This window comes from Mustela lutreola, chromosome 2, assembly GCF_030435805.1.
Source record: "Mustela lutreola isolate mMusLut2 chromosome 2, mMusLut2.pri, whole genome shotgun sequence".
Lineage (NCBI taxonomy): Eukaryota > Metazoa > Chordata > Mammalia > Carnivora > Mustelidae > Mustela > Mustela lutreola.
The window spans coordinates 127,999,860-128,013,328 of NC_081291.1; the positions used below are offsets into that span (position 1 = coordinate 127,999,860).

The 13,469-nt window shown below is 34.7% G+C and overlaps 1 protein-coding gene across 3 annotated transcripts in view; it reads left to right on the forward strand.

The window, feature by feature from the left end:
- The window catches only part of SPATA16 (spermatogenesis associated 16), a 259,451-nt gene that overhangs the window by 168,990 nt on the left and 76,992 nt on the right, over positions 1 to 13,469 (forward strand). For all 3 annotated transcript variants that reach the window (XM_059163453.1, XM_059163451.1, XM_059163452.1), the window contains exon 6: positions 9,866 to 10,013. In XM_059163453.1, coding sequence (XP_059019436.1) covers positions 9,866 to 10,013 — 148 coding nt within the window. The remainder of the gene's footprint in view (positions 1 to 9,865; positions 10,014 to 13,469) is intronic.

A 13,469-nucleotide genomic window follows, 5' to 3' on the forward strand; every position in this document is an offset into this window, starting at 1 on the left:
ACAAAGTAACAATGCGAACTACTGCATATTGTATCATATAAAGACTGAGTTTTCCTCATCTTTAAAACGACATAATGCCTGTTTTCCAGTGTTGCCCTAACAAGTAATGAGAATAATATATCTACAATACTTAGCCAATACCCAGAAACCCTTACTTAATTGATAAATGAGTGTTACAGATATATCAGTGAATTAAATAACATCTACAACAGTAGGTTGCTCTCTGATGACAGAAAGTTAGTCCCTGTAACTTACTTCTTGTCTCTAAATCAAACATACTTGGATTCTTTCAACTTCCCCAAAATATAGTTTTTCAAGGGCATCTTAGACTTTTCCACTCAAAGGCATCTTGTGTAGTAGCCTAAGAGATAAAATAAATGCTTGGTGGAAAAAACAGTACACATCTAAGAACCAGGTTGCTAGATTCTTGTCCCAACTCTGCCATTAATCAGCTTTGAGCACCAGCAGGCCCAATCTAAAACTACCAGTCAAGAAATACAATCAGAAAACAATATACAGTTAGGGAAAGGAATATCTACCTTCATATAATTAAACTAAGTATAGACAAGAAATGCACAATGACAAAAAAGGGTCCCAAACTGTGTTGACATTTACCACTGAACACAGAGGCTAAAGCCCATTTGTAATACCCATTTTTTACTTATGAAATAATTACAGGTAATGTAGCTATTTATTCCTGTGATACCTTTTGGTGATTCATTGTAAGTCATCAAGAATAAAAGCTCTGTGGCATCCTAAAGAGTCTGGAGGCTGCTGAAACCCACACTTGTAACTCTGAGTTTCTCTCAGCTGGTATTTCTCTAATGTGCAAGCAGAAAATTATTCAAGGTCTTTAGAACAAGAATGTACTTTAAATTCTATTTATAAATTATATGTGCTTTGCCATTAAATAAGCTAGACCAACCCAAGCACATTATTATTTAAGTTGCCTTATCAAGAAGACTTTCATTTAATTTTTGTAAATGTTTTTCTTTGAGACAGGCATGCTTATTGATAGCATTCCTTAAGTCAAATGAGGGGCTGGTGGGCAAAACAGTCTTACTGTGGCCAGTGGGAGTGAAGGAGGAATATTCTGTTTTGTGTTAGAGTTATGATTATGAAGAAGATCTTGGCCCATTTCTGGTTTGCTGTGGTCTATTTGTATCTCTGTTAGAGTTAGAGTCAAGTTCTTACTGTCTTTGAAAACAGGAATAAGATAGTCATGGAAAAAGAGAAAAGAAAGTAAAATTTGATCTTATACTTCTAGGAATTTGCAATCTAACTAGGAGGATGAAAAGTCACTGAGTAGAAGAGAAAGCATTGGTTTAGGAGAGACTTGCACTCTTGCCTGCTCCCTTCTCTCATTTTGTGTGATCTGAGTTAAGTCATCAGAACTTAGTAAGTCTAAGTTTCCTTGGTTATGAAGTTGAGTGATTTAAAAATAATATCTTAGATTCCTTTAATCTCTTTAGTTCTATGCTAAAGGGATATAGAAATAAAATTTTGTTACCAAATACGATTAAAAATTAATACAGATTAAATTTTAGGCATTAAATACTGAAGTAATTCAACTACTGAAAGCATCATATATAATCAAAACCTTAACTCTAATCCTAACCAGACTGGATAGTAGATAGCAGTGTATATACACACCCACCCCCCCAACACACACAAGAGATATATGGATATATATGCATATATAAATATGTGTGTATATGGTAAAATTCTATAGCATTCACATATAATGCAAAACTAAAGTAAAATTAAATGCCTTAGAACTTGGCAATTTTTAAACAGGATGGATTGCAAAGTAGAGAATTCATAACAGCTATATAAAAATTTGCTTACCTTGGTACAAGTAACCTGTTCATACAACCTTTGGTCATTTCCACATACTGCAAATAAAAATTTAATTATCTTGATTTAAACTGCACAAAGACATAACTTTCATATCACTGGACTGATGAATGTAATGGCAAAGCTGTCAAATATTCTCTTATATTAGAAAATACAGAACTTATAGTGAAGGTTGTTTAATAAAAGAACACCCATAAATCCAAGGTAATATTTCAACATTAAAATGTTGATCATCAAGGCAGTGGCAAACAATCAATTATTACATATTTTATTCTGACATACCATTATATTAATAAAGTTATTATGAAAATGTCAATCTTGTCTATTGCATAAGTGATACAGTGAATAGGTTTATGGGGAAATCTCAAGGTAAGACATTTTGCTCTTTAGGTAAATTTGCTCTTTAAGCTAATTCTAAATTTCAAGAAAATTGGAATGTTTCAAATTGAACCCATATATATTCAAAGGATTGAATTTGAAAATTATTGGTCACAAATATATTCTTTTTCCATTTTCTAAAAAATTCTAGTCATCATTCAAAATTACTTCATTATTAATGTAATAGCAAAGAACCATATTAGCCACTAAAGACTAAAGATTCCCATCTCAATTATTTATAGCTTGCAAGTAGAGCCCTGCTTCCCGTGTGTTTAATGCTAACTCTGAAAATAATATAATCATAATATTCATTCACTAGTAATACCTACTTAGATGGGCTTTATGAGGATTAAAGGAAATAGGATATAAAAAAGCATCTCTCACACTATAAATGAAGTAATGTTATCTCTTAAAATACCATATTTTTTGTCTACATTTTAAATAATACATAAAGCTAAGTAGAAAAAAACAGATTATGAAAGACATTCAAATTGTCTTTTATTATTGTTTGTGAATTAGGATAGACTAACTGCTACAACATTTCCGTAATTTAAAACGATAAAGTCGGGCGCCTGGGTGGCTCAGTTGGTTGAACGACTGCCTTCAGCTCAGGTCATGATCCCGGACTTCCAGGATGGAGTCCCGCATCGGGCTCCCAGCTCCCTGGGGAGTCTGCTTCTCCCTCTGACCTTCTCCTCTCATGCTCTCTCTCACTCATTCTCCCTCAAATAAATAAATAAAATCTTAAAAAAATAAATAAATAAAATTAAATTGAAAAAATAAAACAATAAAGTCATTTTTTCACGCGTGCTGTAGTTCAGTCTGAGTGTTCCTGATTGGTTCTCCTAAAATCAGAAATAGTGAGAACCCATAGTTCCTCTACCATGTAGTTTCATCTTCCTCCACGTCCTGAGAGCCCTCTCTCTTTAGGAAGCTGATAAGGAAAATGGAGGATCATATGAGGCAGAATTTTATAGGCCAGGCCTAGAAAGAGTATCATTCCCACTTAGGTTCCACTGATCCACACAGAGCCACATGGCTACACTTAACTGCAAAGAGGTCTGGAAAATGCCAACTCTGTGCCCAGGACACATATACATATAGATGTGCTAAAATTCTATAGCACTCACATATATTGCAAAACTAAACTAAATTAAATAATTTAGAATTTAAATTGATGTTTATTGTGACTGTTTTTAAACAGGAGAGTAAAACCCAGGAGGTAAAACAGTAATTTTTGAAGAGAAAGTAAAATATCATATTTGAAACCCTAATTCTAAATTCTATAAAATTAAAAAGCTGTTTGTCCTGAGAAAAGTTACTTAAGCCCCTTCAAGTCACTTAATTCATCTTCAATTCAGTGAACTGGGCTGGAAAATTCCCAAGGTTCCTTCCAGATATAATCTTAAAGGAAAGCAATTTATTGCAGTTATGGTCAACCCTGATGTTGGAAGCATTAAAGGAAAAATTTGATAATAATATATAATAATTTGATCACATTTTCTAATTAGAACTAATAAGATTTCTGTTACTAAACAACTATCACTGGACACATAGTTAAAAGGTTGCAGTTTGTCTGAATCCCCCAGCAAAAAAAATTGGGGAAAATTTTTCATAATCCCTTCATCTTGAAATGTTTGTTGTTTATAGTTTCTGCCAGATTTATCCTAGGTACCCTGAGTGCTTTTAAAAATTTACCAGGGAGTAGCAACCTTCTTGGATTTAGAAGAGGGAGCAAATTTTGTTTCTTTTTTGCTAGTCATCTTTTCCCTCTAATTTGATGATTTTTTCCTTTACTCTTGACGTAGTATCTCTCTTTCCCTCTCTCCCCCATCATGTCCCTTGTTACAAAATTATCTTGGGCAAATTGATTTCTGAGGTAATAAATGGCTCTTTTTGTTTAGCTAAAGAACAAGGAGAAATTATTATAAGTTACTGTTTGTAGAGGAAATGAGCTGCTCACATTCATTCTTGGTTTATGCAACTATAAGCTTTAAAACTTGATAAATTTAAGGCCAACAATAGAGAGTTATTAGAAGCCCCAAATGTAAACACCTAATTTCAAAGCTTTCTTTATATGTAGCAACAGAGAAAGCATAATTAACAACAATGTAAACTTACCAATACATGGACTGTTTTCCCTATTCTATGTACACATGTAACATGTATTGACACAGAGAAACTCACACATTGGGAAAGAATAACTCAGTTGCAAAAAATTTTTGTCAAATTAAAAAGTATCATTTGAAATCTACCTTTACTTTTAGTATAGCTTACTTTTTTAAAGTTTTTATTTATATCCCAGTAAGGTCACATAGAATGCAGTATTAGTTCAAGTGTACTATAAAGTGATCTAACAATTCCATCATTACCCAGTGCTCATCACAAGTGCAGTCTTTAATCCCCATCGCCGTTTAACCCATCCATCCCATCTACCTCCCTTCTGGAAACCATCAGTTTGTTCTCTATAGTTAAGAGTCTGTTGAGTCTGTTTCTTGCTTTTCCTTTCTCTTTCTTGTTCTTTTTTTTTTTTCCTTTGCTAGTTTGTTTCTTAAATTCCACATAAAAGTGAATTGTTTTTCTCTTATTTCCGCTTAGCATAATACTCTCTAGCTCCATCCATGTTAATGCAAATGGCAAGATGTCATTCTTCTTTATGGTGGAATAACATTCCATTGTATACCACCTCTTCTTGATCCATTCATCAGTCAGTGGACACTTGGGCTGCTTCCATAATTTGGCTATTACTGATAATGCTGCTATAAATATCAGAGTGCATGTGTCCCTTTGAATCAGTATTTTTTATTCTTTGCATAATTACCTAGTAGGGTGATTGCTGGATTGTAGGATAGTTCTATTTTTAATTTTTTGAGGAATCTCCATACTATTTTCCATAATGGTTGCACCAGTTTGCATTCCCACCAGCAGCACAAGAAGGTTCCACTTGCTCCACATCCTCACCAATGCTTATTGTTTCTTGTGTTGTTGATTTCAGATGCTGATTTCATTCTGATAGTTGTGAGGTATATCTCATTGTAGTTTTGTTTTGCACTTCCCTGATGATGAGTGATGTTGAGCATCTTTTCATGTGTCTGTTGGTCATCTATATGTCTTCTTTGTAGAAATGCTTATTCATGTCTTTTCCCCATTTTTAATTGGATTATTTGGTTTTTGCATTGATTCTTTATATATTTTGGATACCAACCCTTTACCAGATATGTCATTTGCAAATATCTTCTCCCATTCCATAGGTTGCCTTTAAGTTTTGTTGATTGTTTCCTTCACTGTACAGAAGCTTTTTATCTTGATGAAGTCCCAATCATTGATTTTTGCTTTTGTTTCCCTTGCCTCAGGAGACCTATCTAGAAGCTGTTCTATAGCCCATGTCAGAAAGATTAATACCCGTGCCCTCTAGAAGGAGCTTTATGTTTTCAGTTCTCACATTTAGGTCTTTAATCCATGTTGAGTTTACTTTTGTGTATGGGGTAAGAAAGTGATCCAGTTTTGTTTTGTTGCCGTCCAGTTTTCTCAATACCATTTGTTGAAGAAACTATCTTTTTCCCATTTGGATATTCTTTCCTCCTTTGTCAAAGATTAATCGACCATATAACTATAGTTTCATATCTGGGTTTTCTGTCTTATTCCACTGATCTATGTGTCTATTTTTATGCAAGTACCATACAGTTTTAGTTACTACCACTTTGCAATATAATTTGAAATCTGGACTGTGATACCTCCAGTTCTGTTTTTCTTTTCCAAGATTGCTTTGGCTATTTGAGTTCTTTTATGGTTCCACAGAAATTTTCTTTGGTCTATGTCTGTGAAGAATTCCATTGATATTTTTTTTTTTTAAGATTTTATTTATTTATTTGACAGAGAGAGATCACAAGTAGGCAGAGAGGCAGGCAGAGAGGCAGGCAGAGAGAGAGAGGAGGAAGCAGACTCCCTGCTGAGCAGAGAGCCTGATGCGGGACTCGATCCCAGGACCCTGAGATCATGACCCGAGCTGAAGGCAGCGGCTTAACCCACTGAGCCACCCAGGTGCCCTCCATTGATATTTTGATAGGAATTGTATTAAATATGTAGATTGCGTTGGGAATTACAGACATTTTAACAATATTTATTCCTCTAATCCATAAGCATGGAATATCTTTCCATTTCTTTGTGCCATCTTTAATTTCTCTCATCAGTGTCTTATTGTTTTTAGAGTACAGGTCTTTGACCTCTTTGGTTAGGTTTATTCCCTGCTATCTTAATATTTTTGGTGTAATTGTAAATGGTCTTGATTTCTTAGTTTCTCTTTCTGCTGCTTCATTATTAGTGTGTAGAAATGCAACAGATTTCTTAGTACAGCTTTTTACAAACTGCAATTCCTCTGTTTATGTTCAAATCAAGGAAAATCTTTCAGTGATGATAAAAAATAGATTACAATCTGTATTTTAATAGCTATGATTATTACAAAATATTCTAGTGTTTAAAATTCCCTAAGTATAATTTTTCAATTTGCAGATATTAAACTCTTCATGAAAAACAAGTCAACCCTATATTACTAAATTATTACCATCACAAAACAAAAACCCAATATTTTGGTGTCTACCCAAACAGTCAAAAATTCTCTTTATTTTAGTAAAGCTAATTTTTTTCTAGTTATTTCATTGAGTCATTCAATAATGCAGCAGAAATTTTACTTATATATTTATAAATGCTATATATATAGACATACCCTATACATATAATATATACTCTATTCCTTTACAAGAACAAAGAGAGAAGGTTCAGCGCTCAAGATTGTCTATCTGTAGAAGAACAAGGAACATTAGTACATTAAAACACAACAAGGATCTGTCAGGATCTGGTGAAAGAGTAATCTGTATTCTCATTCTACTCTACGTTACAGTATTTTTCCTTGGGGTTATAATGATGGTCTTTGAGAAAATATCTCTATGGAGAATTCAGTTCTTATTCTTACATACACACGTATGCCCACTCACTCACTTCCTTACCCATCTTCAACATGGAGGGCAGAAGCCACAAAAAAGATCCCGTTTCTACTGGCTCTGATTAGGGAGAAAGGGAAACCATGCTCCAGCACATACTCTCCTACTGAGTGCAGAGCCCTGTGAAACCTAAATACAAAGCACTGAGCATCAAGCTAAGCGTACAGTGCCTTAAGTGAACAGATCAAGCTGCCACACACTTCTGCCACTTGCAAAAAAGCTGGTACAGGCTCTTGGGCAGGAGTCTTAGTGTCACTGCTGTGCGATGGCTTAGCAAAGTTACCCTGCCAGCAGTCACTTAAGCTGCCAGCAGTTGGAAAAGAAATGGTATGGAGAGAGTGTTTTCTTCTATTCCGGCCTAACTGGGAAACTATTAATATCTCTCTGGAAACAAACCAAAGGATTAAATAATTTCATTAATGTTTTTTGATCCAGAATTTAAGGCAAAACACCCTCCATTAAGATATTTAGAGAGACTGTCAGAAAAGCTATTTGAGAGTTCAGAAGTATTATAAACTGAATTGTGTCTGCCCAAAATTCATATGCTGAAGTCCTAGGGTGCTATAGATTGTCATTGTATTGCTAATAGGGTATTTAAAGTGGTAATTAAGTTCAAATAAGGTCTTTAGGTGGGTCTTAATCCAGTACTACTGATGAGGAGGAGATTACAATACAAAAATACACAGAGGGGAAAAACAACAACATCAACAATGTAAAGACACAAGGAGAAGCTACAGAGCCATCTACAAGCCCAGGAGAGAGGCCTAAGAAGAAATCAGCCTTGCAGATAAACACCTGATCTCGGACTTCTAGCCTCTGGAACTATGAGAAAATAAATTTCCATCCTTTAAGGCACCCAGTCTGTGATACTTCATCATAGCAATTCTGCAAGCTAATATAAGAACAATTTGCAAAAGGTAGAAAAGTCAGATTGTGACCTTCAGAGTGTGAGGTCTGAAAGAGCTTCCCTCTTTAGCATATCCTCCACACTCATCTAGGTATGACTACTTATATTTTTGGTCTGGACAGTCCATCCCATGTTTGGTTCCAGGATGAACATACTAAAGCTCCAAATTGGAAAAATTATTCTCCTACTTAATATAAAGGATCTTTATTTTTGCTGGAGGACCAGAACCTGGTGCCTAAACACCATGTTTAAGTTCTCAATCCACATCTCTGAATTCCAGACCTTGTTAGCCTTCCAAAGCTGGCAACCAGGCCTCTGCATCCAGGTCCTGTGGCACGTTTCGTAATCCATTGCTATCTCCACTGAGTGCTGGCTCTCGGTTTGGAATCAAGAGTTCTATTCTTTGTTCCCCTGCCAGTTCCTCAAACCTGGAAAGGGCAATGTTGTAGGCAATTTAAGTTCTTTCATTCAGCCATTCAGAAATTTGCCTCACAACAACTTTAAAATGTAAATTAGAAAGTTTACATCATTTTCTAATGAAAGTCTCAGAGAAAGAAGGACACTTTGTATCCAGAAAATGCTTACAAAGCTGCTCTTTTACATTATATAGATGATCAGAAGAGGCCATTTGACGTCACTGAGAAATGGATTAGGCAGTGAACAAGTTAAATTAGGTTACTCGGTTTAAAATCGTCTCCTTATTGCTCTTAATATCAATCAGAAACTTGTTTACAAAATGCTAATGCTGGTAATAATATAAATTGCTGTTTGTTAAATGGTTTTTCTTTTGTTGGACAGTTCAAATCTATTATTTTTCCTTAGGGTTATTGGCACTCTTAGTAGTCACTGAAAAAAATATTCCTATAAATAAATATGCATTTTTATAATATGCCTTCATGCTATTTTCAGAAAAATAAGATAACTATGGAAATTTATGCTTTTTTTTTCAATGTTTAAGTCTCATTAGAAGGAAAAGTAGGAAAGGAGTAAATTCCTTTTAAAACTCCACAGAACTTTCTTTTTGGTCTGTTTCAAACAGTAATGGACCTAGTTAAAACAGGAAGCTCAGGATGATGGCAGGCTTTATCAAGAAAGGTACATGAGCAAAGAAAATTTAAAGAAATTCTTAAATAGCCAAATCCATCTCAAGTGGCTCTTGTGATCTGGAGGGAAGGGAAGCTTTAGTGGGAGGAAGTTGAGAAGGTTTTTCTTATTCCAAAGGCTTTCTTTCCCCTGTGTTGGAAGAAGGAGGAAAAAAAAAAAACAACTTTGTCTAGTTTGTTGTGTTATTTATAGAAAATACTTAGTTCTAGATATTTCAATTGGTTTTTTTAAAGTACAAATTGCTCATCAATGTCTGTTCAAGAGTAAGATAATTATTTTTAAAAAGTAGGATAATTATGTTAGTCTTGAGAATTTGATTTTTAAAATCAAGTGAAAGATGACACCTTGGAAACTAGAATTTTTATTTTTATCTTAAAGCATGCTCTGTGTAGAGGCGCCTGTTTACAAACTTTCCTCATTTAATTGGTTTTCTTAATATGAAATAGTATTTCCAGAACTAATTAAAATTTTATTCTAATGAATATTCAGGACCAAAATATGTTATCTTTGCAGTACAGTATATAGATTTTTAAATTATCCATAAAGGTAATTATATTTCTTTACATTCGTAAAGAGTCATATATTGTTATTGACGCCAAATGGGTTTTTTGCTTCCTCTCAGGCTATGATTGAAGAAGCCATCACCAGAGCAGAATCTTTCTCAGTTATGTATACACCATTTGCAACAAAAATCAGAGCTGATAAAATAGAGAAAGTAAGAGAGGTTTTCACAAAAACTCATCCTGCATATGTGGAATATATCTATACAGGTAATAATTCAAGAATCAGCTGATATTTTATTTCTATTAAAACGAATACAGGGCCATTTCTGATTTATTTGTTTATTATTATAGTTTTAGGAGTACATTGCTGGGTGTGGTTTTTTTTTTTTTCATTTTAGTGTATTTTTTCATCATTGTAAGTGTACTTTTTAATCCCCATCACCTATTTCCCCCATATTCCACTTCCCACCTTCCCTCTGGTAACCATCACTTTGTTCTCCCTAATTAAGACTCTGTTTCATTGCTTGCTTCTCTTTTTTTTTCCTTTGTTCATTTGTTTCTTAAATTACACACAGGAATGAAATCATATGGAATTTATCTTTCTCTGACTGACTTATTTTGCTTAACATTAAACTCTCTAGCTCTACCCAAGTTGTTGCAAATGGCAAGATTTCATTCTTTTTTATAGCTGAAATATATATATTATATATATATGATCACTTCTTTATCCATTCATCAGTCAGTGGACACTTGGGCTGCTTCCATAGTTTGGCTATTGTAAATAATGCTGCAATAAACATTGGGATGCATGTATCCCTTGACTTCGTGCTTTTGTATTCTTTGTGTAAATACCCAGTAGTGTTATTCCTGGGTTATAAGGTGATTCTATTTTTAATTTCTGAGGCGCCTACATATTATTTTCCACAATGGTTGCACCAGTTTGCATTCCCACCAACAGTGCAAGAGGGTTCTACTTTCCAACACTTATTGTTTCTTGTATTCTTGATTTCAGCCATTCTGACAGGAGTGAGGTGATATCTTATTGTGGTTTTGATTTGCATTTCCCTGATGATGAGTATCTTTTCATGTGTCTGTTGGTCATCTATATGTCTTCTTTGTAGAGATGCCTATTCATGTCTTCTTCCCATTTTTTTTTTAAAGTTTTTTTTTTTTTTTTTTTTTTTTAATTTATCAGAGAGAGAGGGAGAGAGAGTGAACACAGGCGGACAGAATGGCAGGCAGAGGCAGAGGGAGAAGCAGGCTCCCTGCCGAGCAAGGAGCCTGATGTGGGACTCCATGATCGGCTCAGATCATGACCTGAGCCGAAGGCAGCTGCTTAATCAACTGAGCCACCAGGCGTCCCGCTTTTTCCCATTTTTAATTGGATTATTTGGTTTTTGTGTATTGAGTTGTATTGATTCTTTATATATTTTGGATACTAACCCTTTACCAGATATGTCATTTGCAAATATCTTCTCCCATTCCATAGGTTGCCTTTAAGTTTTGTTGATTGTTTCCTTCACTGTACAGAAGCTTTTTATCTTGATGAAGTCCCAATCATTGATTTTTGCTTTTGTTTCCCTTGCCTCAGGAGACCTATCTAGAAGCTGTTCTATAGCCCATGTCAGAAAGATTAATACCCGTGCCCTCTAGAAGGAGCTTTATGTTTTCAGTTCTCACATTTAGGTCTTTAATCCATGTTGAGTTTACTTTTGTGTATGGGGTAAGAAAGTGATCCAGTTTTGTTTTGTTGCCGTCCAGTTTTCTCAATACCATTTGTTGAAGAAACTATCTTTTTCCCATTTGGATATTCTTTCCTCCTTTGTCAAAGATTAATCGACCATATAACTATAGTTTCATATCTGGGTTTTCTGTCTTATTCCACTGATCTATGTGTCTATTTTTATGCAAGTACCATACAGTTTTAGTTACTACCACTTTGCAATATAACTTGAAATCTGGACTGTGATACCTCCAGTTCTGTTTTTCTTTTCCAAGATTGCTTTGGCTATTTGAGTTCTTTTATGGTTCCATACGAATTTTAGAATTGTTTAGGGATACATTCTTTTAATCTGATGAATTAAAATGGGAAGTTATTTTAAGGTTTAAAGTAGAACTAGTCCTCTAGGTCTAGCACAATATTCCTTATGCTACAATGTTTCTATACTTTAAGAGAAGAGGTAGAGACACCTGCATGGCTCAGTCCGTTGAGCATCCAACTCTTGATTTCAGCTCAGGTCATGCACTCAGGGTCCTTGGATGGACCCCCACAATGGGTTCCAGACTCAGTGTAGAGTAGGCTTGAGATTCTCTCTCCATCTCCCTATGCCCCTCCCCCACTCGCGCACTCTTTTTCTCTCTAAAACAAATAAATTAATCTTTTCAAAAACAAGTAAAAGGAGAGGTAAATTCTAGAAACTCTAATATTTTTATTTTTTTAATTTTTATTTATTAATACATTAATAAATTAATATTTATTTAATTTGTTTATTTATTTTATAGAGGGAGAGTGCAGGGGGAAGGGTGGAAGGAGAGGGAGAGAAGCAGATTCCTTGCTAAGCAGGAAGCCTGATGCAGGGCTAAATCTCACAACCCTGAGATTATGACCTGAGATGAAATCAAGAGTTAGATTCGTAACTGACTGAGCTAACCAGGAACTCCATAAATTCTAAATTTTTTTAAAATGAAGGAATAACCTGTAGTAAAACGCTACCTTTCCCCATATTCCTCATCAGTAAACTAGAGGATTAGAGTATTTTCCAGAAGATGAAATTTTTCCAATGCTTCCCTTTTCTACTTTCCTTCTTCCATCTATCTCACACTTCAAACTTCCCTCTTTCCTTATGTTCTTGGATCATTGATATCCAAATGAGATCTGGTTGCTCAAGTATACATAGAGGACACAACACTGACATTCTCCCTTTTCCCTCTTTTTGTCTTTGGAAGACACTGGCTTTTATTCATTCATTCAAAAATCATTTTTAATATCTACTATGTGCCAACCATTATTCTGAATTAAGACAAAGACAAAGCCACTCAATGGCTACCATGGTAAGGAAAATCTCTAAATGCACATACCTAATATCACATCTTCCCATTAAGAGTCCTTCATTCCTCATTTTCATGGTTTTGAGACCAAGTCACTGGTTTGTATGATTAATAATGTACTCTGTTAGCGATTGCTTTTAGGTGCCAGTATTATGGACTAAGATGATTCTCAATTTGAAACAAAAGAATAGCACCCAGAGAAAACAAATAGCTTTTCCAAAGATGCATAGCAAATTAGTGGTGGCAGGCCTTGGATTTGAACCCATGTCCTTGCTATTGAGCAGCTGTACCATTTCCATCTGATAAGAGCAGAGGTGTGACAGAAGTATTAAATTTAGGTCCTACATAGCCCTTATTTTTCACGCTCTTTAGAGGAAACGTATTACATAAACATAAATAGTGATGATTGAATACTGAATCTCTAAAGAACAATGAGAATTTAAAGGCAAGGTAAGGGAAGAGAAGAAACCATAGTTTATGCTATAAGGACCACTGATGCTGATTTACTCTGAACATTTTGTAAGGAAGTGGATAAGAATGTTTCAGAACTCACATTTTTTGCTAATTGTTATAAAGCATTTATTATTTGTTATGGATATATTAAGTTTTTTGGGGAGTAGCCTTAATAGCAAACAAGAGTCATGTCTATCTAGTGTCATGGAAAATGAATTAGAT